General features: G+C 37.4%; 1 protein-coding gene across 3 annotated transcripts in view; it reads right to left on the bottom strand.

Annotated features, from left to right (window-relative positions):
- The window catches only part of slc30a9 (solute carrier family 30 member 9), a 125,367-nt gene that overhangs the window by 73,390 nt on the left and 28,290 nt on the right, over positions 1–23,687 (bottom strand). For 2 of the 3 annotated variants that reach the window (XM_069924790.1, XM_069924792.1), the window contains exon 3: positions 16,043–16,222. In XM_069924790.1, the coding sequence (XP_069780891.1) occupies positions 16,043–16,222 (180 nt within the window). Of the gene's footprint in view, positions 1–16,042; positions 16,223–16,678; positions 16,783–16,891; positions 17,001–23,687 lie in introns of all 3 variants that reach the window. The other variant, XM_069924793.1, reaches the window with a different exon arrangement.

Consider the following 23,687-nt stretch of genomic DNA (forward strand, 5'->3'; position numbering starts at 1 on the left):
GCTGTTTCTTGTCAGCACACTTCCTCCATCACCAGTGCCTTACGTTCAGAGGGAATTGCTTTCTGCCAGGTGGGTTTCTTTGTTTCTAAGCCAAAGCCTCTTATTGTGCAGAACCCACTATGTCCCAATGTTGAAGGGCTGATTATGCATGCCCATTTGATTTTGCTATGAAGCTTATCAAGAAGGCACCTGGTGCAGGCCTTTGTTGCTGTGGTCATGTAGTCCATGTATGCTCTAATTGGAGGAGGATGTACCCCACTCTTCAGGCACTCCCCTCCTACCATGCAGTGTGATGCTTGGATGACTAGCACCATTAACATGGTGAAAGCAAGGTAAGAGATAGTGCAACCTGCCATTATGCCTATTTCCAGGTGCTTGTAATGGAGAACTGGAGATTCTGAAAATACGCTTGGATGATTTGCATAATGGTCTATTGCATCTTTTTTGTTTCATTTTTAAATTTTTCACACTATGAACCATATCAATCAAAATACATAAACATTTCCCTCTTGAATATACACAGTGGCATTTTCTCCCCTTTTTTCCCCCTACCTTCCCTCCAAACCCACTAAATGTTCAACATGTACAATACAATTAAACCATTAAACAATGTCATCATACAATGAAAATAAACAAGAAAATTGTGACATATACTTTTACAAACTGGATCAAGTAATTTTGTCTTCTTATCATTTTAGTAGGTGGAGGACCGAGGCAAGCCCTCTCTGTTGTGTTCCATGTATGGTTTCTAAATTTGTTCAAATAATGTGACTTTATTTTTTAAATTATACGTTATTTTTTCCAATGGAATACATTTATTCATTTCTATGTACCATTGCTGTACTCTCAGGCTCTCTTCTGATTTCCAAGTTGACATTATACATTTTTTGCTACAGCTAAGGCTATCATAATAAATCCTTTTTGCGCTTCCTCCAGTTTGAGGCCTAATTCTTTACTTCTTATATTACTTAGAAGATCTCTGGATTTTTTGGTATGTTGCTTTTTGTGATTTTATTTAATACCTGATTTAGATCTTCCTAAAACTTTTCCACTTTCTCACATGCCCAAATTGCATGTACTGTTATTCCCATTTCCTCCTTACAGCAAAAACATCTATCTGATAATGTTGGATCCCATTTATTTAACTTTTGGGACGTGATATATAGCCTGTGTAACCAATTATATTGTATCATGCGTAACCTCGTGTTTATTATATTCTTCATAGTTCCAGAGCACAACTTTTCCCACATTTCATTTTTTATCTTTGTTTAAATCTTTTTCCCCACATTTGTTTGGGTTTATAGCTTATTTCATAATTTTCCTTCTCTTGCAGCTTGATGTACATTATAAATGTAAGCTTCATAGCAAAATCAAATGTTCATTATAAATCTTTTTATTATCGTTGTTTCTGTAATCACATATTCAAAGCTGCTTCCTTCTAGTAATCTTAGTCTGCTTCCCAATTTGTCCTTTAAGTAGGCTTTCAGTTGATGGTATGCAAACATTGTTCCGTGAATTATTCCAAATTTGTACTTCATTTGTTCAAATGTTAATAAATTATATCCCAAAAAAACAATTTTCTATTCTTTTAATTCCTTTTCTCTCCCATTCTCTAAAGGAAAGGTTATCTATTGTGAAAGGGATTAGTTGATTTTGCCTCAATAATAATTTTGCTATTTAGTAATTTTTTTTTCTTTCTACGTAAATCTTCTTCCATATGTTGAGTAAATGAGCCAGTACTGGTAAACTTTTATATTGCACCAGTTTTGCATCCCACTTATAAAGTATATGTTCTGGTACCTTCTCCCCTATTTTATCTAGCCCTATCTTAGTCCAATCTGGTTTTTCCCTTGTCTGATAAAAATCTGATAGATACCATAATTGTGCTGCTCTACAATAATTTTTTAAAGTTTGGTAGCTGCAAAGCACCTTGTTTATATCACTCTGTAAATTTATCTAATGCTATCCTCTGTTTCCCCCCTTTCCATAAGAATTTCCTTATTATTCTCTTTAGTTCATTGAAGAATTTCTCTGTTAAGGGAATTGGTAACGATTGAAATAGGTATTGTATCCTTGGGAAGACATTCATTTTAATGTAATTTAACCTCCCTATCAATGTTAGTGGCAATTCTTTCCAATGTTCTAAGACATCCTGTAATTTCTTCATTAATAGCTGATAATTTAATTTGTATAGATGGTCTAAATTATTATCTAATACCTAGGTATCGGATTGCTTGTGTTTGCCATTTAAATGGTGATTCTTTCTTAAATCTGTGTAATCCGCATTATTCATTGGCATCACTTCACTTTTATTTGAGTAGATCTTGTACTCCGATATTTCTCCATATTCCTTCAATTTCTTATCTAGTTTTTTATTGATATTTCTTGTTCTGTTAAGTATACTATGATGTAATCTGCAAATAAACTGATTTTATACTCCTTCTCCTTTATTTTTATCCCTTTAATTTTATTTTCTGTTCTTATGGTTCTATTGCTAAAGCGAACAGTGAGGGAGATAGTGAACATCCCTGCCAAGTTGATCTACTTAATTTAAATTGGTTCGATACATATCCATTTACTGTCACCTTCGCCAATGGTCCCTTATATAATGCTTTAATCCAATTAATATATTTTTCTGGTAGGTTGAACCTCTGTAGTATTTAAAATAAATAATTCCATTCTACGCTGTCAAAGGCTTTTTCTGCATCTAAAGCAATAGCCACTGTTGGTATCTTATTTCCTTGAACTGCATGGATTAAATTAATGAACTTGCAGACATTATCCGCTGGTAGTCTTTTCTTAATAAATCCAGTTTGATCTTGTTTTACTATTTTTGGTACACAGTCGGCTAATCTGTTTGCTAATAGTTTAGCTATTACCTTATAATCTGAATTAAGTAGAGATATTGGTCTATATGATGGTGGTGTTAGTGGATCATTCCCCGTCTTTGGTATTACTGTAATTATTGCTGTTTTACATGAATCTGGCAACTTTTGTGTTTCTTCTATCTGGTTCATTACTTCCAGAAGAGGAGGAATTAATAACTCTTTAAATGTTTTATTGAATTCTATTGGGAGTCCATCCTCTCCAGGCATTTTATTGTTTGGCAGCTTTTTTAAAATATCCTGTATTTCCTCTATTTCAAATGGTTTTATCAATTTGTTTTGCTCCTCTTGCAATTTCGGTAGTTCAATTTTAGCTAAAAACTCATCTATTTTGTTTTCTTTCCCTTCTTTCTCAGTTCGGTATAATTGTTCATAGAATTCTTTGAAGTTTTCATTGATCTCTGTTGGAATGTATGTAATTTGTTTGTCCTTTTTCCTTGATGCCAATACAGTTCTTTTAGCTTGTTCTGTTTTAAGTTGCCAGGCTAATATTTTGTCAGTTTTTTTTTCTCTTCGCTCGTAATACTTTTCCTTTATTTTCATTATGTTCTTCTCCACCTTGTACGTATGTAATGTTCCATATTTTATTTTTTTGTTCGCCAATTCTCTTTTTGTTGTATCTTCCCTTGTTGCTAGTTCTTTTTCTGTACTTGCTATTTCCCTTTCCAACTGTTCTATTTCCCGATTGTAGTTCTTTTTCATCTTAGTTACATAACTTATTATCTGCCCTCTAATGAAGGCTTTCATTGCATCCCATAATATAAATTTGTCTTTCACTGATTCCGTATTATTTCAAAGTACATTTTAATTTGGCGTACAATAAATTCTCTAAATTCCTGCCTTTTAAGTAGCATGGAGTTTAATCTCCATCTATATGTTCTTGGTGGGATGTCCTCCAGGTTCTATTGCTAATGACAAGGGTGAATGATCAGATAGCAATCTAGCTTCATAATCCATTTTCATAACTCTCCCTTGAATATGGGCTGACAACAAAAACTTGTCAATTCTTGAGTATGTTTTGTGTCTACTCGAATAATATGAGTATTCCTTCTCCCTTGGGTGCTGCCTCTGCATAAATCATAAGGTTCATTTCCTGCATCGATTTAACCATAAATTTGACCACTTTATTCTTTTTGTTAGTCTTTTGTCCAGTTTTAACCACCTTTGGGTCCAAATTAAGGTTAAAATCTCCTCCTATCAATATATTCCCCTGCATATCTACAATCTTCAAAAAAATATCTTGCATAAACTTTTGATCCTCTTCATTAGGTGCATATATATTGATCAAATTTCAGAATTCTGAGTATATCTGACACTTTATAATTATATACCTCCCTGCTGGATCTATTATTTCCTCCTTTATTTTGATTGGTACATTTTTATTGATTAATATAACTACACCTCTGGCTTTTGAATTATATGATGCTGCCGTTATGTGCCCTAACCCAGTCTCTCCTTAATTTATTATATTCCACTTCAGTTAGATGCGTTTCCTGCACAAATGCTATATCTATTTTTTTCTTTTTTCATAAATTTAATAGCCTCTTTCTTTTAATTTGGTTATGTATTCCATTAATATTTATAGTCATATAGTTCAACATGGCCATCTCATATTCTGTTTACACCTCATTTCCACATCCTCATCACCACCTTTCCCTTTTCCCCATTTTCATCTCTCACTTTTCCCTTTTTGAACTCAATGTATAACAACACTTCTAAAACATAAAATACTTCAACAACTCCCACATCTAAAATTCCCTTAACCCCAAGTGTCCCCCCTCCTCTGAGTTGCCCCTTGTCGGGCAACCACAACTCCCCTCTCCATCTGGATTGCGAACCTGCTGGCAAGCTTCAACTGATTTCGCAGCGACTGTTATTCTCTCCCACCAAACCTCCTCCAGGAAAGACTTTTATCCTCACATTTAACAAAGCTCACCCTCTTTTCTTTTTTCCCCTCCTTTTTTTCTCTCCCTTACTTCCCTTCTTTAGTTTTTACTTATTATTTTTACATCTTTATATGTAGTTTGTTATCTTTCTTCGTTCTTGTTACATCTCTTCATCTCTCCTTCTGTCCTGCAGGCGTTCTGCAAATTCTCGTGCTTTCTCCAGATCCGAGAACAGTCTGTTTTGATCCCGTGGGATAAATATTTTAAGCACAGCTGGATATCTTAACAAATTTATAGCCTTTTTTCCATAGGATTGATTTTGCTGTGCTCTTGATTTTTGCTCCTCCTAAAGGAGTTCAAAACTTGTGTCTGGGTAAAAAAAATCCAATGGTTTTTTGTCTTCTCTAATTTTATTCCTTGCCCTCTCCACTATATTTTCTCTTGTCGTGTATCTCAGAAATTTTACTAAAATGGATCTTGATTTTTGTTGTGGCTCTGGTTTTGGGGCTAGTGTTCTGTGTGCCCTTTCTATTTCCATTCCTTCCTTTATTTCTGGCATTCCCAGGACCTTTGGGATCCATAGGAAATTCTTTCCTATTTGTGCCTTCTTCATCTTCCTTTAGGCCCATTATCTTTGTTGTTTCACCTACTATACTTTTCCATTATATCCATCTTCTGAGCTAACATCTCTTGTGATTCTTTAACTTTTTTGTCACTTTCTTCCAATTTTCTTCTGTCATTCACTTCAATTTCTATAGCCATTTCTCATTCTTCCACATTTCTAATCTTTTCCCTATTTCTGTCATGACCAGCTCTATTCTACTCACTTTTTCTTTTTTCATTTTTCCTTTCATTTCACTAAATTCTAATGTCAACCATTCTTTTAATGCTTTTATTTGTTCTTAATTTTTTAAAATCTATGTACTGTCCATCTATTGTACCTTCTATCCCTCTGTGCAGAGCTTGGTCTTCTTCTTCTTGTGTGTCTGCACCTGTGTTTGTCTTCTACTTCTCTTCCTTGTATCTGTGTCTCTTCTGACTTTCTTGTTGAGCTGCTTGCCTCAGTTTGCTGGGTGTTTTTTTTGCATAGCTTCTTGCTGTTGGTCCTCTTCTGGGCTAGTTATCTGTTGGGCTTCCTGTTGCTATTTTTCTTTCCTATCACTCCCTTTCCTGTCGCTTTCCTCTTCTTCCAGCTGAGAGCCCTTCTGTCTGGCATCTCTCAGCTGGTAGCACTGTGTAAGTTCTCTCCTCAGCGGGGCCCCCCTCGCGTCGGTGTTTTTTTTCCCTTAGTGTGCGCAGTTGCGCACTTCTGTTTGGCTCAGAGAGCCATTTTTGCATCCAGCGGTTGGGAGGTCGCGACTCTGAGGGGTCACCACCAACCTCGGGGAGTGCGCTCCTCTTCCCACGTCGGCTTCCTGCCTCTTCATGCAGGTAAGGCCTTCTCCTTTCTCTTCTGGTGTCTTTTCTTTTTTTTTTCCCCATTGTTTTGCTTTTTCTCCACACCTTTATCTTTTATTTGTGCTGTTTTGTGTTTCTTGAACTTTGCATTTTCTTCACTTTATTTCTTCTTTTCTGGAGAGGGCTGGTATTCTCCTACCGCCCTCTAGTCCATCACATGACTCCTCATGGTCTATGGCATCTTGAAGTTGAAGGTTGTCCAGACCATCTACTGAAGATCCAAAAACATTGGCTAGATCTAAGAATAACACATGAAAGTCTTTGTTTTCCATCTTGGCTGTTTGCATTTGGTGCCAGATGATGCTAGTATGTTCTAAACATCCAAAGAATCTTGTCTTCTATACTGATGCATCAATGGTCTTGTTGTTCACTAAGTACAGAGTTATTGAGCCACGACATTGAAGGGAATCTTTCCTTCCACATTCAGAAGATTGATCTGTCAGAACTGACTGATGGCGAAGGAGTAATTTTCTTTAGGAATCAAGATCCCTCCTACTCTCCTCCATGCCTTGGGTATGATTCCTTTCCCCCATGCAACTTTCATCAAGTTTCAGAGGAACTTCAGGATGCCAGGGGTGTTCTTATAGGCTCCGTATGTAATTCCATTGGGCCCTGGGGCTTGTGTTATTCTCGCCTAATTGGTTCATTGTTCAGGCTGTCTCCATGGGTCTTCCTCAAGTGTTCTTCGAGATCGCTCCTTGGCACTCCTGCTCCTGCTCTTTTCTGCATTGAAAAAGTCTTTGATGAATTTGTAAGGATCTTTGTGGAAGTCTCCTCTTGCCCAATCTTTTATTCTATGCTATCATCTCAGGTACTCGGCTCTTTGCAGGATGGCAAAGCACTGTTTTAATTCTTCCTGTAACACACTGATTTCTCCTTTTTCCTCCTCTGACGCCTTCCTCCATTGTTTCTTCAACTGCTGTCTTAACAATTTCTTGATTTCCTGCCATCTTCCATGATTTGGGCCGACCTGGTGGTTCTTTCTCCTTCCTGACTCTTTTCCTTCACTTCAAATCTCTCCACTCCATAGTTGTACATGATGTGCCCCATCTTTTCCATATTTATTTCCACAGATCCCTTCATTCCCTCCAGGAGTTCTGTGTCGATGGACTTTCATGCTTGTCTCTGGTTGGTAAAATTGAGTCTATGTGACAGCCATATATAATACCAGCTGCAAATCCTATTGCTTTACAATTGGCTGCAAACTTCAATGCATTAAACTCAGCACTTGTTTAAAGGAATGCAGGAAGGATAGCCTGGTCAGGTTAGGAGCATAGTAAACAAAGATTTGGCAAGTTTAATTAAAAAAAACTATCTGGTTTAAACAAACAGCCAGTGATAAAGTTACTTCTGGGTACATAAACAATCTCATAGTAAGTTGGCAGCACAGTGGCACATTTGGTCGAGCTTCTTTCACACCTTTCCATCAATTGCAGGTTCATTCATGACCTCTGGTGTATCTGTGAGGAGCTTGCACATTATCCCAGAGAGCAAATGGTTTTCCTCTGGGTGCGACAGTTTCCCCCTACTGGTCAGAAAGTTCCTGTGGGCATCTTATTTTCTAATGAGTATAATTTCTGAGGACTGGTGATGACAAGTTATTCTCCAGGAATTGTGGCCTCAACTAAGAGCACAGCTTCATGGAGTCTCAAAAGTCAATAAAGTGAGGGGAAAAAAGGTCAAGAAATAGTGGTAGGGGGATTCTATAGGTTCCAAGGTGACTGATGAGGCCAGTGTCTGACCTGCAAATTCTACCAAAGGTGGGACAGGAGAAAAAGTAGGGGCCCGTGCAGACCTTTGGTTAGCACCAGTCTTTTGTGTGCTCTCTTTTTCTTTTTTCGAAACTTTATTTATTAATTTTAACATATGAAGAAAGTAAGTAATTCACGTACAGAAAAAATACAAAATAAAGTAATACAAATACAAAGTAACAAAGTTAATACAATACCAATCTCGGCATCTCCCCCTAACAACTAAAAACTAAGACTAAAAAAAAAACTATTTTTAACCCCTAAACCCCCCTCCCCACCCCCACGATAAAGAGTGAAGAATTAATACTATTAGTATAATAAAAATATATATATATGTCTTTTTAAAAAAAATCGATATATATATTTAAAAAATATTAATTAAGTATTAATTATTAATAAAAAAAAATATTATATAAGAATATATGAAAACAAAAACAAAAATAACTTAAATGAAAAAAAACAACTAATAATAAAAAAACAAAAAAAACATAAATAGAAAAAATATATAATAAAAAAGTTTTTTTAAAGAAAAAATGTGATTAACTCAAACTTATTTAAATTGTATATAATCAATAAATGGGGTCGACTTTAACTCATAAAAAGACATCTTATCTTGTATAGAAAAAGATATTCTTTCCATAACCAAACAAAATTTCATCTCTGAATACCACCTATCTAAAGACAATACATTTCTATTCTTCCAAGTAATCGCTATACATTTCTTGGCCACTGCCAGCGCTAAGTAAATAAAAGAGATCTGGTAATTATCTAATTCTAAATCAATCAACGGTTGCATATTCCCTAATAAAAATATATCAGGGTCTAATACAATATGAAGATGATATAGATTATTAAATACAGATTGAATACCTTTCCAAAATTGTTGTAACCGATCACACAACCAAACAGCATGTAAAAAAAAAAGTACCAGAAACCTGATCACAACGAAAACAAAGATCTGACTTACTAAAACCAAATTTTTTTAATTTTTCGGGTGTTAAATATAATTGATGTATAAAACTATAATTAATCATCGCCAATCTAGCATTAATGAATTTTCGAACACTATTACGGCAGATTTCAGACCAATCTTCTTCAGTTATTGTTAAACTTAAATCTTTTTCCCATTTCATTTTATCTTTATCCCAATCTATTTTCCAACAAAATACGATACAAACCTGATATATATCCCTTTTTTGGAAATTAGAGCACATATTTCTCAAAATCAGTTTCAGACAGTAAATTTATTTAATGACCCAATACCTGTTTTACAAAAGATCTTAACTGATAATACACAAATATAGAATAACCACTTATATCAAATCTCTTTTGCAATTCTACAAAAGAACAAAAATGACCTTCTAAAAAAACAGTCAGATAAATTATGTATTCCTTTCTCCTCCCATTGTTTCAAAATAGTATTAGACACCATGAAAGGAACAAGTTGATTATTATATAATGGCAATCATTCCGACCACTTATTTTTCAATCCCATTTTATGTAATTTACTTGTCCATAAATTCATTAAATGTTTCAATATTGCTACATCATAAGTTCGTAACAAATTTTTATTCCATCGAAATAAAAATTCATTCGAAAATTTTTCAGAAATAACTGCCAATTCTATCTGTGTCCAACTAGGTGTATCTTGTGTGGCCATTATGCGCTAAGAAATCTAAATTGAGCTGCTTCATAATAAAATTGAAAGTTAGGTAGCCGTAACCCTCCAAATTGAAAATCCCACATCAATTTTTTCAACGCCACCCTAGGAAATTTTCCTTTCCACAAAAAATCCCTAATTACTTTATATAAATCCTTAAAAAATCTTTTTTGTAAACAACAAGGAATTGATTGAAATAAATATTGTATACGAGGAAAAATATTCATTTTTATAGTATTAATTCTTCCTAATAAACCCAAAGGTAAATCTTTCCATTTAACTAAATCTGCCTTAATCTTCTTCATTAAAGGAAGATAATTAAGTGAATATAAATTTTGGTAGTCAGTGTTAACATTAATTCCCAAATATTTAATTTGATTTGTCCACTTCAAATTCGTAATATTTCTAAACATTGAATAATCATCTTTACTAATTGATAAAATTTCACTTTTAGTCCAATTAACCTTATAACCAGATAATTGACCATAAATCTCTAAGGAATCTTGAAGTGCTGGCAGAGAAACATCAGGATCCACCAAATACAGCAAAACGTCATCCGCAAATAGATTTATTTTATAATCTTCATTCAACACTCTCATACTCTCACATCATTCTGACGTATTAATTGTGCTAGAGGTTCAATAACTAAAGCAAACAAGGCGGGTGATAATGGACATCCTTGTCTAGTAGATCTTGTTAAATTAAAGGATTCTGAAAGCAAACCATTAGTAACAACTCTAGCTTTCGGACCATTATACAAAGCCCTAATCATACCAATAAATGAGAGACCAAACGAAAACTTTTCAAGTACTTTAAATAAAAACTTCCATTCTACTCTATCGAATGCCTTTTCTGCATCCAATGAAACCACCATTGGATAATTCTTCTGAGACTTAGATCTATTTATCAAAGTAATTAATCATTGAATATTATCCGAAGCATACCTATTTTTTATAAAACCTGTTTGATCACGATGTATTATCTTTGGTAAATACTGAGCCAATCTATTAGCCATAACTTTAGCCACTATTTTATAGTCTACATTTAACAAAGATATAGGACGGTAAGAAGCTACCTGTAAGGGATCTTTATCTTTTTTTGGTATAACTGTAATTATAGCATTAGAACAGGACTCAGGTAATTGAAAAGTATCATAAAGTTGTTGTATTACATTCTTAAATAAGGAAGATATATCAACATAAAAAGTCTTGTAAAACTCAATAGAAAAACCATCTCCACCAGGCGCTTTTCCATTTGGCATATCTTTTATAGCCATTTCAATTTCACTATCCGTAAAAGGTTTATCTAACTCTTGTCTGTCCTCTTGAGATAACTGTGGTAAATTAATATTTTTCAAAAAAGAGTCTATTGCATCTTCTTTTATCTCTTTACATTCAGTCAAATAAAGTTTTTTGTAAAAATTACAAAATTCATCGTTAATTTCTTTTTGACTAAAAATAATACCTGATTTATTTCTAATAGCTGGTATAATCCTAGATAACTGTTCTTTTTTTAATTGCCAAGCTAATACTTTATGAGCTTTCTCACCCCATTCATAAAATTTATTTTTTGAACGATTCAACAGACATTCAAATCGATATGACTGTAACTTATTATACTTCAACTTTAAATTAGTTAATTGGATCTTTTGGAATTCAGTAGCTTTCTTTTGAAATTCTTTTTCACAGATTGTTATTTTCTTCTCCAAATCCTCAGTTTCTCTAACTCTCTTTTTCTTCAGTTTGGATGCATAACTGATAATTTGACCTCGTAAAAAAGCTTTCATTGCGTCCCACAAAACAAACTGATCAGAAACAGAGTGAACATTATTAGCAATGAAATCCTCAATTTGTTTTCTCAAATAAACAATAAATTCTGGCTTTTGTAGTAACATAGTATTAAATCTCCATCTTAAAGTATGTTGTGTAACTTGAGAACTTTGATATTCCTGTAATAACAATGAATGGTCCGAGACTAACCTTGCCTTGTAATCCATAGATATAACCTTATCCTGTAAATGTGCCGAAATTAAAAAATAATCAAGTCTTGAAAAAGAATTATGTCGAGAAGAATAAAAAGAAAAGTCTTTCTATGTAGGATTAAATCTACACCAAATATCAACTAAATTCAAATCTTTCATCATATTAGCCATATGTATCGCCATCTTAGATTTCTTTATTACCTTTGGATACTTATCCAATAACGGTTCTAATACCATATTTAAATCCCCCCAATCATCACATTGGAATTAGCTTGTCCCAATAATAAAGATATTTCTGTAATAAAAGCAGTATCTTCAACATTTGGAGCATAAACATCAATCAAAGTCCAGGCTTCATTAGAGATCATACAATTCAACTTAAGTAGTCTTCCTCCATTTTTCTCCTCGTCTTGCAATTGAAACGGTAAATTCTTATGTACCAAAACCGCAACTCCTTTTGCCTTTGAATTAAATGAAGAATAGAAGACTTGTCCAACCCAGTCCCGCTTAAGTTTCAAATGTTCTTTATCTGTCAAATGAGTTTCCTGTAAAAAGGCCACATCTACTTTAAATTTTTTTAAATAAGCAAGTACTTTCTTACGCTTTATAGGATTATTCAAACCCTGAACATTGAGAAGCAAATTTAAATTTCGACATGTCTTACAACAGTTAGAAAAAAAACCCAACTCTTACCCCCTTACCCTCTCTTAATACGATCAAAAAAAAGAAAGAGTAAAAAAGGAAAAAAAAATTTTTTTTTATTAAACAAAAAAAAACCCTTCACTATTTAATCTAATAATACAAAAAAAAAGAAAAAAACGGGTAGGAGGTTAAAAATACCCCCTCCCGTCTAAACCACGCAATGCGGTAACTCCCAAAAAAAATGGGTGTGAGATAACTCACACGTAGCAGATGACTTTCAGAAAATAGTGCCTATCCAGTTCTCTCCCCCAACTCTCACTTCATCTTAAACTAATGTCATCATTATTTAATATCCCTTTTTTAAAAAAAAAAGCATTAGAAAAAAAGGACAACTCTTCTTTTAATCAGCTCCAACTGCCGAGTCACCATTACGACCATTCCTTCTTGGAGCACGACTCTTTTCTTCCATCTCTTGTCTCCTTGGAGATTGCAGCGGACTATATCTCTGTTGAAACTGAGTGATTGGCAGCTCTTGAGCAAATGCTCTAGCTTCCTTTGGAGAATCAAAGAACTTTGATTGGTAACCATCTTGAAAAACCTTCAAAACAGCTGGATATCTAAAGGTTGCCTTATAACCTTTCTTCCACAACAACTCTTTAGCAGGGTTGAATTCCCGTCGTTGGAACATAACCTCTTGACTCAAATCCGCTTAGAAGAAAACTCGATTATTTTGAATCATCAAGGGTGATTTTCTCTGTTGTGCATTTCTAATAGCCACTCGTAAAATTATTTCTCTGTCGTAATAATTCAAGCAACGAACCAAAACAGGTCTTGGACTTTGACCTGAAATAGGTCTTCTACGCAAAACTCTGTGAGCACGTTCCAGTATTATACCTTCCGGGAAATGTTCTTGACCCAGCACCTGCGGAATCCATTCAGTAAAAAATTTTCTTGGGTCTGGTCCCTCCATACCTTCTGGCAAACCAATAATCTTTATATTGTTCCGTCTGGATTGTTTTTCCAGATAATCAATCTTTTTCACCAAATTTTTATTTTGAGTTTGTAAGTCTTCAACCATTTTGGTCACATCAAGAACTTGATCCTGTATTTCGTCTATATCTTCTTCACACGAATTAAATTTATCTCTCACTTCAAGCTTAATAGCTCCAAACTCAGCCATCTGTTGAGAATGTATTTTCACCAGGGTATTAAACCTAGTACCAAGTTCAGTCATAATCTTGAATAATCCCTGCATTGTATAATTTAGATTCAAGATTCACAAGAATCTTTTCAATTGGAAGAGATTTTGGCTCAACAGATTCCTGCTTCTTCTGCATAACCAAAGGATCTTCTGTTCCTTCCTTCATTCTGGTTGCCTTCCTTGTAGTATGACCACATACTGGAGGACGCTGGCCGGGGTTTACTAGGTTGATCCCTGGGATGAAGGGGTTGACTTATGATGAAAGATTAAATCGTCTAGGATTGTATTCACTCGAGTTCAGAAGAATGAGAGGAGATCTTATAGAAACATATAGGATTATGAAGGGTATGGATAGGATAGATGTAGGAAGGTTTTTTGAGCTGGCTGGGGAAACTTAAACGAGAGGACACAGTCTCAAGATTCGGGGGAGTAGATTTAGGACAGAGATGAGGAAAAATAGTTTTTCCCAGAGAGTAGTGAATGTTTGGAATTCTCTAACTAGGGAAGTGGTTGAGGTTGCCTCATTAAACATATTTAAAATTTGGTTAGATAAATTTTTACATGATAGAGGAATTAGGGGATATGGGGAGAAGGCAGGTAGGTGGAGTTAGGTCATAAATTAGATCAGCCATGATCGTATTGAATGACGGAGCAGGCTCGATGGGCCATTTTTGGCCTACTCCTGTTCCTACTTCCAATGTTCCTATGAATCGCCATGTGGCGGGGTAGCCATGGGGAAATGGCGTCGTCAGAGGTTTCTCTCCGACTCCAGCATTCCTACTTACGCGCACCCTGGGCAGCGATTATGATGTCTCAATGCACCAGGTGACTGAGCTCAAGCTGCCCTTATAGGGGCGCGCTGAATTTGAATAAAAACTGTCATTAACGACCTTCCACCTGGTGGCTGTGTTTTTTCCTCTGCTCACACCGCCACAATGTAATTCTTTTAAACTATTCGCTCTATGCATATTATTTTTCACCTCAGTTTCCACATCAATAAGTAATCGACATCCAAGCACCCCTCAGAAAGCTTGGCTGAATGGTGCAATAACAACCATCTCACACTCAATGTCATCAAAACCAAGGAAATGATTGTAGTCTTTATGAAGGGAAAATCAGAAATGTACAATCCAGTGATCATTGGGGAATCAGAGGTGAAGAGTGTGAGCATATTTAAATTCCTGGGGAGTCACAATCTTAGAGCCAACATACAAATGCCACCGTGAAGAAAGCACATCAGCACCTCCACTTTCTCTGAGTTTGTGAAGTTTTAGTATGACATTGAAAACCTTGGCACACTTCTACAGATGTTTCAGGGAAAGTGTGCTGACTGGCTACATCCTGGCTTGGCATGATGGCACCAATCACTCTTGAGCGGACACAGCCCAGCACATCACAGGCAAACTCTTCCCACCATAGAGAAAATCCACATCAGACACTGCCATCAGAAAGTAGTAGCAATCAACAAGGATCCACACCATCAAGGACATGCTGTTCTCACTAAGAACCAGACTAGTACAACAGGTTCAGGAACAGCTGCTACCCCTCCTCCATCAGACTCCTAAGCTACAAACTCAGACTCATTTAAGGACTTTTGCACATAATTTATCATTGATTATTTTATATTACACACTTTGCATTTTCTTTGTTTACATTTTTTCCTTTGTTGAGTAAAGTTTTTTTTGCACTACTGATAAGTAGAAATTTTGCCTGGGCTGCAGAACAGAAGAACCGTAGGGCTGTATATGATGTCATGTATGTACTCTGACAATAAATCTGAACTTTGACTTGGTTTCAGTAACCACAATCTTGCACAAATTTCACAAAATAATTCCTAACCCTGTACAAATGATAATTATCCCAATTTTGCCATTTTCCCCCTCTAACTAAAAACTCATTACCACAACATTTTAATCAATGCTTCTTGTTCAGCAGCTGGAGATGCTTTGCAAGCTACATTATATTACTACAAGAATCGTTAAAAATAGGCCAGATTGCCCCATCAGCACCAAAGGTATTGTAATTATTTTGATCTTGAATAAAGCTGCCTACTAAGATTTTGCAGGCTGGATGCAAATTTCCCTGCCTCCAACATTATTTGGTGCAGATGACATCTCATATTTAGTTTAACATGGTGGTTTAGGTAAATCACAGTAATTACTCTATTTACACCCAAGACCTCATTTAAAAAGGCTGAAGAGTTTTCAGTTATTTTTAAACCATGCCAGTAGTTAACAAAAGGTACTTTGTCAATATGTTAGAATGTCACAAATACACAGATCAAGAATACACACTGAAACTTGCAAGATAAAAATACATAGACAAGTCAATTAATATAGAAGGTAGTGAACGTGTGGGACAGTCTATCCACTCATATAGGAAAAGAAGCTGCAAATCAGGCTGCCAGTTTCAAATAGCTTTCAACATCATAAACTAAATTCAAAGACAGAAAATAGCATACCCAATACATAAAAAACAATGATCGATTACAAGTAACTGAAAAGAGATAAATGACAATGGTAAGCTTGCCTTCTATGACAAAAATTGTGATATCAAACAGAAGTAGTATAAATATTACCAGCTCTTTTGAGATCTTGGCGAGTTCTGGATTCTGTTGAAGTACTGCTGGGACTCTTCTCACTGGTACTATCCTTTTTGCCATTGGATGAACATAAACGAAGCTGGGTAACAGCACTGATAGGAAAATTTAATCCTACATTATGCAAAATATTTTGATTGACCACATTGCTCTTGTATACTGAAAATGAAAAAAAAGAAAATTGTAACAGTTTTGTTGATAACCTTAAAATATATATATATATATTTAAATCAAAATATTCAATTTATGGATATTAACCACAAATCCTTTCCATGAGACCAATTCATAAAAGAATTGAAGCTTTGTCACATCTAAAAATGTTAACAGAAAAAATGACATAAGTAAAAATAAGCAATGAAGAGAAATTTTCATTAATTTATTTTAAGTAGGGCAAATTAACAGATTTGAGAAACATCTATCACTTAGCTTTAAGTATTAATCAGCTTCCAGCATCTCTGTAATTCACTTTGTCTGATTCAAGACTTCTGTTCTAATATGCTAAAATTCAATTTAATATATTACCTACATCTTACTCCCAATTTCAAGCCTTCGAAGTAAATATAGCTGCTTCAGTTGTCAATAATATCCCCCATTGTGGCTGCGTGGCTTACATACCTCTGTGTTTGCAGAAAGAACTTTGGTGCATCTGTACATTGTATTTGTGTATGTAACAATAAAATCTCATTCATTTTCTTGAGTGCAGCAAGACATAGAATCTTCTGGTGAGAAACAAGGCATGTGACTTGTAGACTCAACTTCTCTCTCAAATGGTTTCTTCAATTTTTCTACATTGCTCCAACAAAATTTAACTAGCTCCAGAAATATTACCTTAATTTTCTCCTATCCATTCCAGTTTTTCTGTTCTGAAGACTAACATTAGACCTCAACTAGTCTTCATCTTCTTGGATGCAGGGATTCATAAGAGAACCATTAGCATCTGGAAGGAGGGAAGGCATGTTCATGTTTCAGCTATTGATCTTTGTCAGAATGCAGCTTTTTGGATGCTGCTCAACTGTTGCATTTTACCAGCACTTTCTCGTAATACAACAATAAAAGCTTCAGAAGTATTTGCTACATCAAGTTCCTCCACTAGGTGGGAAAGTAATGGACAAAGCAAGGGACAAAGCAAGGTTCATATCTTTCGATTTATTTATTTCCTCAGTATAGCAGCTTTCTGCATCATGCACCAGTTCTTAGTTCCTTCAAACTTTGACTTTTTATCCCAGTCTATTAATATGCTGGCAGTCAGCTTAAAAATTTGTTTAGTTCTGAAATTTACTTTTCTTCTAACCTATTGTTTTGTTCAGTCCCTTTAAGGAGCTCAATTACCTTCTAGTTTCAAGCCTTTTGAAGAATCTTCATCTGAGGTATTAATGTCCCAAGTTAAGCTGAAAGATAGTCAACAGATAAAAATGGCCCAGCAACAAGGCAAATAGGAACCAGATAGTAAAGATGCAGGTGTGACCAGCAAGACTGGCATTTTTAAATTATCCATCTGTAAATGCCAAGAAAATGCTGATGGATCTTGTACATGAATCCCTGACATAATGAGTCATGAATTATAGTTAAGGCCCCAATCTCATTTCAATCCATTAAATCAACTTCAGCGTTTTTGCCGCTGCTTCACAATGTGGTAGAGAAATGGATCAGAGATTAATCCACAGAACCTTAACAGTGGCAGAGAGGATCACTGGAGACTCCCCCTGCTCCCTAAACCTCCAATTGATGTGATCGACCAGGATCATTCTCTGTGCAAAATAATTGAGGACCCCTTCCACCCTGCACACAGTATCTTTCAGCTGTACCCGTAGGGGAAGAAATACAGAAGTATCAAAGCCAGCACCACCAGACTGAGGAACAGCTTCTTCCCACAGGCAGTGAGAATGCAGAACGTCCAAAGGAACTGCTTACACTAACCACCCGAGACTATCATATTCATGAAACAATTTATATGTATAGATGAAATACTTGTTCTGCATATTTACTGTTTGTACGCGTGTTGTGTTTGTCTGCATGTTTTGCACCAAGAACCAGAGAAGGTTATTTTGTCAGGTTGTGCTTGTGCAATCAGTTGACAATAAACGTGATTTGAGGGGCGTAGCCATGCGAAGGATCTAGTCAAGACAATGGTTAGAAGAGTTCTCCATGAAGAGTGATTAAAAAGACGATTCAAAGTTATCAAACTAAAGATTTTACATGCTAAACATAGAAAATGACAGCTACGAAAAATAAGACCCAAAAATTAGGCCTGAAGAAGATTTTTTTTTTTTAATATATAATCGCTGAGATTGTCGAAAGTCCACAAGGGAATGGTAAAGGAGGTGCCATCATGATGTCAAAGCAGACTCAAATAGATGTGGGGGTAGGGGGGTTCAACACCCTATCTGCAAAATTTACTGGAAACAATGGAGACATTGAATGGACGATTTTCTAAAGAAGAAAATATGCTAAATATTGGTGATGGCAACGGCACTTGAAAACCTGATGACTTGGGTGGACCAAGTCGAAAATTATCTGATAATGGCTCAGGAAAAACTTAAAGCCCTGGAAGAAAATACATGGAAAATGGACAAACAACTGTTGCTGGATAAAATTGATCATATGGAGAATTTCAGTAGAAGGAATTATGTCCATATCATCGGGTTAAAAGAAGTGGATTTCTTTGAGGAAAGGATTCCGCGAGTGTTAGGAACAGGAAGATTCAAAGAAACTTGTTTATTGGACCCTCAACCCCAGAAGACCAGATGATCAAAGACCACAACCAGTCCTGGTAAGATTTTTAAATTATCAGGATCAGGAGGCAATTCTAAGAGCTGCATTCGAATGTGCCAGGGAAAATAATGGCCCAATTGAGTTGGAAGGTGCGAACTTGCTTAAGCAAAGAAAGGAATTTGATGGTGTCAAGTGTCAAATGCGAACACGGAACATAAAGTACTCGATGATATACCCAGCGATGTTGAGGATCGATGTGTCAGAGGGACCTCGAAAATTCTGTAAATCTCCAAAGGAGGTAGAAAGATATATACAACAACTATAAAAGGGACCTCAGAATGGATTCCAGAAAGAAATAAGAAAAATACAAAGTGAAATGTGAACGTACAGATCTGGATAAAAGTAAAAAGAGAGTTATATTTTGAATAGCAGGAAAAGGCTTTGGCAAATACTAGAGCGCATCGGATGCCCCCCAAAGTTCCTCAACATGGTTATCCAAATGCACGAAAACCAACAAGGTCAGGTCAGATACAGCAATGAGCTCTCTGAACCCTTCTCCATTAACAATGGCGTGAAGCAAGGCTGTGTTCTCACACCAACCCTCTTTTCAATCTTCTTCAGCATGATGCTGAACCAAGCCATGAAAGACCTCAACAATGAAGACGCTGTTTACATCCGGTACCGCACGGATGGCAGTCTCTTCAATCTGAGGCGCCTCCAAGCTCACACCAAGACACAAGAGAAACTTGTCCGTGAACTACTCTTTGCAGACGATGCCGCTTTAGTTGCCCATTCAGAGCCAGCTCTTCAGCGCTTGACGTCCTGTTTTGCGGAAACTGCCAAAATGTTTGGCCCGGAAGTCACCCTGAAGAAAACTGAGGGCCTCCATCAGCCCCCCCCCACATCTCCATCGGGCACACAAAACTCAAAACGGTCAACCAGTTTACCTATCTCGGCTGCACCATTTCATCAGATGCAAGGATCGACAACGAGATAGACAACAGACTCTCCAAGGCAAATAGCGCCTTTGGAAGACTACACAAAAGAGTCTGGAAAAACAACCAACTGAAAAACCTCACAAAGATAAGTGTATACAGAGCCGTTGTCATACCCACACTCCTGTTCGGCTCCGAATCATGGGTCCTCTACCGGCATCACCTACGGCTCCTAGAACGCTTCCACCAGCGTTGTCTCCGCTCCATCATCAACATTCATTGGAGCGGTTTCATCCCTAACGTCGAAGTACTTGAGATGGCAGAGGTCGACAGCATCGAGTACACGCTGCTGAAGATCCAGCTGCGCTGGGTGGGTCACGTCTCCAGAATGGAGGACCATCGCCTTCCCAAGATCGTGTTATATGGCGAGCTCTCCACTGGCCCCCGTGACAGAGGTGCACCAAAGAAAAGGTACAAGGATTGCCTAAAGAAATCTCTTGGTGCCTGCCACATTGACCACCGCCAGTGGGCTGATATTGCCTCAAACCGTGCATCTTGGCGCCTCACAGTTCGGCGGGCAGTAACCTCCTTTGAAGAAGACCGCAGAGCCCACCTCACTGACAAAAGGCAAAGGAGGAAAAACCCAACACCCAACCCCAACCAACCAATTTTCCCCTGCAACCATGTCTGCCTGTCCTGCATCGGACTTGTCAGCCACAAACGAGCCTGCAGCTGACGTGGACATTTACCCCCTCCATAAATCTTCGTCCACGAAGCCAAGCCAAAGAGTCTTTAATTGATTAAAGTAGTATTGAAATGGATAAGGAGAGCTCAGGAGAGGGTGAATACTTCGTAAAATAGTAGCAGGGTGGATACCCCGATTTAAGGGAGCTGGAAGAGCGTAGTGGCGTGGGGGAGGAGATGGACTTACAACTCTTCCGGGGGATTAAAATATAAAGTCCGAATTAAAAATTGATTTCAAATTTGAAATATATTAAAATTCTCCAGAATCTACCTAGAAGCTGTTAGATATGGCAGCTAGAGGAAAGAAAGCAGCAAGAGAGAAGAAAATCGTAGGTAAAGATACTAAAAAAAAATGAGGAAGAGCAGCCTACCTTACAGTTGGAGCCTGGGCCTCAAGTTCTGAAGCCTCCATGACTAACTCACATGATGACGGCTTACTTTCAGCTAAAGCCACCTCCCATGGATACCAGGGAAGATGGAGCCAGAAGAATATACTAACCTTATGCACATGTGCAAAGATTTACCTCCATGCTTGCTTGAAGAGAAAGAATATGCTTTGGAATGGTTGATCCATAGCGCCATTCCCAGTATTGCTGGTGGAGTGAAGGAACTACAGGCAGATAAACCAGATATGCCAGAACTGTCAGGAGTACCTACAGTTATGACAGCTGATGATCAAGAGAAGGGGATCAATAAGAATCAGATAAAGATGCTCAAAAAGATGGAGAGGAAATACTGGGGGCTTCAGGTCTTGGGGGAAAAATGAACCAAATATGAAAGATGTTTACTTACTAATAATGGGTCAATATCAAGTTATAAAGCCTGATATTAAAGAAGTTAGATCTGATATGAAGGAGGTTAAAACTGAAATGTTGAAGTATGCTTCAGAAGTGAAAGTTAACGCAACAGTCCAAAGAGTTGTTTTGGATCTGCAGAGAGTTAAAAATTATATGGCTGTCTAAATGGATAGAATTGAAATGGTTGAAAATTCAGATACACTCTGGGAAAAACAAAGAAAAGAAATTATGGATATGTTGGAAAATCAAAGTAGACAGAATAATGTTAAGATTGTTGGACTTAAAGAAGATTTTGAAGGAAGTGGTGACTCTGTGGAATTCTTTTCCAAAAATTGATTCCTGGAATCTTGGGAGAAGAAAATTTCCAAATTGAATTGGAAAAGGCACAAAGAACTTTACGGAGGAGGCCACCGCCAAATCAACCACCTAGAGCTAGTGATTAAATATCTCCGACATCAAGATAATGAGAAAATTTTAAGATTGGTGGTCTAGAAAGCAAGGCAGAACATGGAATCTATGGTTATTGATGGAAATAAAATGTTCTTTTATGCAGATTTAAGTAAAGCAGTGGTGGACAGAAGAAAACAATTCAATCCAGTGAAGGCGATTCTTTGGAAGAAAGGCTAATAAATTTACCTTTAGATATCCAGCTACGGTGAAGGTGTTTTTGATGAATGAACGACCCAAGTTTTTTTATGGGTGAAGAACCATGAAGATTTGCAGAATCACTTCCTACTATTAAGGAAGAACAGCAAGAATTGTTGAGTTTAAGTCCTCAACAAGGTTCAAAGAGAGGTGCTGAGGATCCAAATTACACCAAGAAAGCTGTGCCAAAGCAGATGGTAAGCTGTCAAAAAGAGTCTCAATTGAAGCTGGAAACCCAGATGGAAACATCTTTAAATGATGATAATCAAGTTAATGTGGACCTTGAAGCAGCAGGTGATTTATTATTTCCTAATGTGTAATTAATTATTTTTTTCCTTGGTGGGGGTGTTGAATGTTCTTCCTTGCTTGCACTAACCATTATGTGCCATATCGTAGCAGGAGCCATGACCTGTATGGTGGAGTGGAAATAGTGCTGTTATATTTTAATTCAGCACTTTTTGGGGTTTTTGTTTTAAATATAATTTTTAAGCAATATCTTTTCTGTTTGTTATTAATGATATTTTCCTTTTTTAATTGTTTTTCTATTTTTTTTTCCTTAAGGGACAGAGATGTACACAGGACTACAATTGGTGACCCCGACGAATTAAACAGCATCTAAACCCAGTGAACAGACAGCAGTCAACAGGGTCGCTCTCAAGCTGCGATCGACCATGCATGTGGTTTGAATAGGCTGAGGCTCAGTTCTAGATCTGGCAGATCACAGCAGAATCCATCCGGTACTACCATGTGGTGGGCACCCTGGACCAGGACACAGCAGTCTGGGTGGCCAACTTCATTCAGGAGCCCCCATCAAAGGCAGGTACACCGTCTTCAAGGACTTGCTGATCGAGACCTTCAGACTCTCATGGCAGGAGAGAGGAGCACGTCTGCTCCATTTGGATGGGCTAGGACACAAGCCCCTGTCAGCCCTCATGAATGAGATGCTGGGCATCCTGGGCAAACACAAGACCTGCACCATGTTTGAGCAAGCATTCCTGGAGCAACTACCCAAGAACATCCAACTGCTCCTGGCTGACACAGATTTCAGTGACCCCAGGAAAGTCGCAGCATGAGTGGACGTTCTGTGGAAAAAGAGAGTGCTCTGCATCAGCGGGCCTCACCACTAAAGCCCACAGCCAGACCCATGCAGAGCTGCCAAGAGAACAGCAGCACCCCAGAGAAGGTGATCGAGACGACCAGTGGTGTTTCTACCACAAGAGATGGGGTGCCAGAGCCACCATGCACATTTCAGAGAAACACCGGGGCCAGCCATTGTTAATGGCCATAACGGCTGGCCACCAAGACAGCCTCCCGTATGTTTGGGACCATCAGTCCAGACGATGCTTCCTCAGGGACAGGACACCAGGAATAGGCAGTCGGGCCCGATGCTGAGGGCTGCCAACAACAGCACGATTTAGACCTAAGGTACCCACAAGGCCCAACTGCAGTTGGGAGGCAGCCTCTTCTAGTGGGTGTTCACGCTGGCTGCAATGGAACAGTTGCTCCTCAGGGCAGACTTCCTGCGTGCCCACATCAATGGAAGGAGAATGGTCCACATCAAGACTTTTCAAACCTTCCCCCTCAAAGATGCTAGGGTCCCAGCACTCCACCTGCACACAGTCCAGAGATCGGATGAGTACGCCAGGGTCCTGGCCTAGTACCCTGCAGTGCTCACCCCCCAATTCACTACAGTGATGCCCTGACATGGAGTACAGCACCACATCCTGACCCAAGGCATACCGCTCGATGCAAGGGTAAGATGCCTTCCTCTGGAAAAGCTCCAGCTGGTGA

Source organism: Narcine bancroftii, chromosome 3 (assembly GCF_036971445.1).
Source record: "Narcine bancroftii isolate sNarBan1 chromosome 3, sNarBan1.hap1, whole genome shotgun sequence".
In the NCBI taxonomy this organism is placed as follows: domain Eukaryota; kingdom Metazoa; phylum Chordata; class Chondrichthyes; order Torpediniformes; family Narcinidae; genus Narcine; species Narcine bancroftii.